Here is a 5,609-nt window from a genome sequence, read left to right as displayed (position 1 = left end):
ATGTGCTGGCAAAAATCAGTTGTTTTAGGGTCTTGCAGATCAGGCCTCTTCAAAAAGGGGGAACTAAAATGAAAAAGAAAGATACTAACATGAAAGGTTGGATTACAGTAAAGAGCCGAGAATCGAACTGTGAAGGTACCGGTCAAGTGGATTCTGTGACATCAGCGGAGGAGAATCCTTCCATCTGCAGCAGCACTCATGGAGCTGGGCTGTCGCTGCCCTCGAGGGCTGTCCATAGTCTAGGTTGTCCCTGAGGGAAGGACTTCCATGACACAAGTAGGACCGAAGTGTCCTACAATAGATGATTGGCTAAAGAAGCTGTGGTACATATATCCAATGGAATATGACTCAGCCATAAGAAGAGATGAAATACTGCCATTTGCGACAACGTGGATGGACCTCGAGATAATCCTGCTAAGCGAAATAAGCCAGACTGAAAAAGTTGAAAATCACATGTTATTACTTATACGTGGGATATAAACCTAAAACAACAAATGAACAGGACAAACAAACAGAGACTCATGGACATGGGCTATAGACTAGTGGTTACCAGAGGGGAGGGGGAAAAGGGAAAGGGGGAGGTAGAAAGGATAAAGGGGATCAAATATGTGGTGACAGAAAGAAATCTAACTATGGGAGGTGAACACACAGTGTAAATATATATATGCCTTACTGTTAAAGTGTATAGCTGAAACTTATTGGATTTCATTGACCAATGTTACCATAAAAATAAGTAAAAGAAAAAAGAAAGAAAATTAAAAAAAATAATAAAGCAAAGTCGAAACCAAGTTAACACTTAAAAACTTAAAAATTATGACTTCAAACACTGTACTGCAGTATTCTAATATCTGGCAAAGCAGCAGGACTCTGCCAAGTAGAAACACATGGCCCGTGAGGATGCTGATGAATCTCTAGGAACTTCCTGTACAGCATAAATTTCTGAAATGTTTATATTAATGACATTTTGCCTATACCCGTTTAACCCGGGGGAGGCCAAGCATCTCTTCTGATTTGGCAGCTCTTCCTATGCAGCTCATCAGTAGTAACGTATCAGACAAACCTAATTATTTCTAGCATTTTCATTTTTATAAAGTGAAAGAAGCAATTCTTTGTGATATTCCAGTGGCCCTATGGGATACGATTAACATAAGATGGCGGGTTATAGAAAAATAATATTTGGTTCTCCATTTAACCAAAATGATGATAAAAGATTTTAAAAGTGAACATAGGAGACAATACGATTGTAAAGAACCTCAGGTCTTTCCTAAGTGAGAAGACTTTGCTTTCTTAAATAATCAAGAACATAAAGTCAACATAAACCATAGGTTATTCTAGTAAGACACAGAATCTTTGTTAGAAGATGACTTAGATGGTAAAGCCAAACCTTTACAACCCATTATTAAGAGAAGACCAATCATCCAAAAACAAAAAACAAACAAAAAAAAAACGGTCATATTAACAGAGAGAAAACCAAATTATAGTTTTGCACCAGAACAGTATTTGATGCTAAAGATCTTTTGGCGATTTTATAAATAAACCCATATAACCGTAGCCAGCTTTGACCTTGACAAATAAAATTCCCTTTCTGGGAACCCTCTACCGCTTTCTATACCCATAGAAATATCTTATGGTACAACTTCTCTAAGTAGCAGAGAAGCACGTGTTCATGAGCGCACCGAATATATATAGTGCCTGTGTAGCATGTCAAAATAAAAAGCAAGAGCACATGCACTCAAAATTATGCTGAGCAAGTACTCTGTTAGAAATGATCTAGGTATCTAGTGAATACCCAGTAATTAACTCAGTTACTGTCAATCCAAAGTTTTAAGTTACCTGAAGATCTTGTAAATTATCTTCACGCTGACGTACTATAAAACATAAGTACTGTTGAAATAAAGTTGGTCAGAATAATGAGTCAACTCGGTTTAACAAATTTATATTTGTCACAGTCTCAAACATTTAGTAGAAATAATGTTAGCTCATTCATTCAGTCAACCTGTATAAATTTTGGAAGACTATGCCCAAGCAGAATAAAAATCTACATGTATGTTATACTTAACACCGATAAATCAGAAAAGACAGTGGATTTTGGTCAACCAAAAATGTTAGTTTTGCTTGCCAAAGATTTACCTAAATTATGTGAATTCGAATTCTTATAACATTTGGGTTTTCTTTTATAGGGGTACTGTTTCGGCATATTAAAAGTCTTGAAAGTTCAGTTTCCTTATTTTCATGGAATTTTAGGACTATTCTGTTTCTCTAAGCCCTCATTTATTTCTTAAATCAACGAGAATAGAACTCCATTAACAAAATATTAGGAAAATACTACACACGAAAGCCTTTCTGAATTGCAGACATCATCATCACTATTATTCAGGAGAACGTTTTTTAATGAGGAACAACTCAAAGAAAAGGAAAAGAGCTAGGAGTTTTATAGAGTCAGGTAAACAAGGAGGTCATCTGCGAGCCTAAAGGGCTTCTTGAAGAAGCACAAAGATGGTTCTTCCCTTGTAGTATGCCAGGGCATTGTGGTCCTTTGGGTTAACCATTCCTCAGAACGCAAAATGGAGGGGGAGCGGCCGGTTCCTTAACCATCACTGACTTGTAGAAGCATGATTTCTAGAAGCCTTACAAAGTTTAATACCGTCAATGAGATGACTCTGCCTTGTCGGTTTTGTCTATAGAATTTTTCTGTGTTCTCCTTCATGTGCCGTATTATTTCTGTTCGCCTTTTTGGTTTGTTTCTCGTTCGTTTTGGTTTTGTTTTTCTGTGCTTATGACTTGGCTCCGTAACTTAACCGTAGGCTGTCTGAGGGAAGGAAGTGTGTTTTGTATTGATTTGCATTTCTCCTCCTCCCTGTCACCCCCATCTCGTTGCCTAACAGTCACCCAAAAGTTACTGATGTTCAGTAGGAAGACAAATTATCTCTTTTTTGATCTGCTAAGACGGTAGACTTATAAAATGTAGGTTTTTCATAATTGGAAAACAGTACCTAAGAACTTTCAAAGTCACATATTTAACTCTTATTTACAGAAAATTCGTGGATGGACAGATCTTTTCCTCTAATTGGCTTCTTCCTGATTGCACACCTAAAGCCAAGCTATTCTTTTGGTGTATGATCACCAGGTTCACCTTTCTGAGCAAAGTCAGTGTCTGATGACATTTTTACCAACTTCCTGTTCACCGATGTACCTGTCTCATTGATTCAGCCTGTGAACCAGGGTATTGTTCAACATATGAAACGTTATTCTAGAAGAGATTTCCTGAAGAAGTTTATGCATTGTGTAGGCACTGGAAAGATCTTAAAACTCATAATAGTAAAGATGCTATTTTAAATGATGCTCGTGCCTAGAATATTGTAAAACAGGGAGAAATTAGGGGGAGGGGGAAATGGGCCGGATATTTGAAGTATCTGTGGAAGCAAAAGAAACTGAAGCATGTAGGATGAGGCCCTAAAAATAAATGATAATATACTTTCGATGATAAAAAATGTTCTCGTACATCTACTCAGCAAGGCTTAATGGAAGCATAATGAAAGAGTCGGTATATGTTGACAGGAGGTTAAAGTAACGTGGTATCGCCGATAGCAAAAATGGTCAAGGACGCCAGTGAAGTCAATGAAGACAATTTAAGTGAAGGAAAAAAAAATCACTTTAAAAGAGGCCGCTTCAGTCTCCATTGTCATAATTACATTTACAGAGAAGCAGCCGCGTTATGCTGCCCAGGAGGTTATGCTTTTGGACATTGTACACTCCGCTTTTATGAGCAACAAGTGCCAAGAGTTACTCAAAACCCCCCAAACTTTAGGCTATGTCATAGGGTCAGTACAGAGAACGCATTCTCCGACATCTTCTACATCTAGATTCTAGCTTTCTTAGAGTCCTAGAAGTGATACTCACTGTCATTATGATGAGCCCAGGGTACTACAGTTTTTTCCTGAATCATTAGAGAAAGGTTCTGTTTTGGCGAATATGCTTATGAAACTGTAATGCTTTGGGAATCTGGTGAAGGGAAAACATTAGACATTGACCTCGATATGTAGCTTGCCAGAACACTTCATTGCCCAATCATTTGGAGGCATTTACTGTCCAGTCTTCGTAGGTAGTTTTGTTTTTCTTCAGGGGGATCGTAAGGGTTAGACCCTTGGCGTAGAGATGCCCTTGGATTGCCATCGGCCGTTGGCTGTAGCGACTTATTTTCTTGCAGAGATGAAGCATCTGGATTTTGTTATCTCAATGATGCTGTCCTGGGAATATTACGGTTGCGACGGAAATTTGACCGTATTCTCTATGTGGATTTGGATCTGCACCATGGAGATGGTAAGTCCTTCGCTTTCAAAGGTGCTTTGCTGCTAGGACAACAGATTTTTATTGGTAAAGTTGCTTCTAGGCAGCTGGTAAAGGAAGAAATACCTGTCGCGATTGAAATTTTCCTAATTGAGAATCCGAAAGTAGATAGAGCTTATTTTAACTGCTATAATTCCTCCTTTGCTGATGAAGCTGCTTTAAAATACCAGGTTCCTGTAATTTGTCTCCCCCTGTCCTGCAGTAGCAAAGCTCTGGTGGAGAATGCTAAGAAGTGGAGACCTTACCGAGTGTTCACTCCAGCGCCCAGGAGCCTACCCCAGGCCACTGCCACAGCGTCTAAGTGAGATCTGCACTTAGAGCTCAGTCTTGGTGCTTCTCTCCGGATGAAGTAACACTGAATTTTTCACCAAGACAGATACCAACTCACAGAGCAATCGGAATCTGCCGCTTTCTTTGTGTCGCTCAGATATGTAGCCCAGCCCTCCCGTGTGCTTTCCGTGTGCAACGTCGCAGGCACCCACACTGTTTCTCCACCAGATCCTGCGTGCAGCACGCCTTTCCGTGGCTTACTCAGTGCAATTAGCTTAGGCCGTCCCTCCCCTCCCCCGCATGGGTGAGTGCTGCTTCCACGTTTCCCCGGGGGTCTGGGGACACAGACTGACATAATCAAGGCACAAGAGAGGGAAAGGACAGCGTGGGACAGAGGCTGGGGGCAGCGGAGCTGTCGGAACCGAGAAGGCGGGAGGGCGGATGAGCGGCTTAAGGCGGCCGGCTGCTTCGAGAGCCCTGCGCGCCGAGGCCTCGCTCAAAAACCCGCAGGGGTTCCTCGCCGCCTCTGACGGCGACATTTGGCCCACAGCTTGTTTTTCTGTACGGCCAGCGAGCAAAGAGTGGTTTTTTATATTTTTACAAGATCGTAAAGGGAAAAACTGCAATGGGGACCACGGAGTGCGCGAAGCCTAAAGCATTCGCTCCGTCGCCGCTTGGCGTGCTGAGCCTTGGCCTCCAGCCATGCTTCCTTCTCAAACCCGGATGTGTATCTGGGTGACCTGGGGACGTTTTGATAAAATGCAGAGTCCTGGGCCACATCCACCGGAGATTCACAGCGAGCAGGTCTGATAGGGAAGTCGGGGATCCACGTTTCAGTATCAGCCCAGTTGTCCCACAGGCCACACTTTGAAAAACAGTGGTCTCCGTGGGAAAGTCCACACCGCCTCACCTCTTCTCTCCAGCCTTCTCTCTCATGACTGGCCGTCCAGGCTCCACTCAGGGATCAGCGGACATGTCTCACTGCCCAGCCC

At 41.9% G+C, this 5,609-nt stretch overlaps 1 protein-coding gene across 7 annotated transcripts in view; it reads left to right on the top strand.

Moving 5' to 3' along the window:
• HDAC8 (histone deacetylase 8) overlaps window positions 1-5,609 on the top strand; it is a 172,802-nt gene that overhangs the window by 40,762 nt on the left and 126,431 nt on the right. For 6 of the 7 annotated variants that reach the window (XM_006908550.2, XM_015586753.2, XM_025044427.1 and 3 more), the window contains exon 5: window positions 4,208-4,320. In XM_006908550.2, the coding sequence (XP_006908612.1) occupies window positions 4,208-4,320 (113 nt within the window). Of the gene's footprint in view, window positions 1-4,207; window positions 4,321-4,549; window positions 4,749-5,609 lie in introns of those variants that run through there. The other variant, XM_025044428.1, reaches the window with a different exon arrangement.

The sequence above is a fragment of the Pteropus alecto genome, unplaced genomic scaffold (genome assembly GCF_000325575.1).
Source record: "Pteropus alecto unplaced genomic scaffold, ASM32557v1 scaffold312, whole genome shotgun sequence".
Taxonomy (NCBI): Eukaryota; Metazoa; Chordata; class Mammalia; order Chiroptera; family Pteropodidae; genus Pteropus; species Pteropus alecto.
The sequence above is the reverse complement of the archived record's forward strand: the minus strand, read 5'-3'. Positions and strand labels throughout refer to the sequence as shown.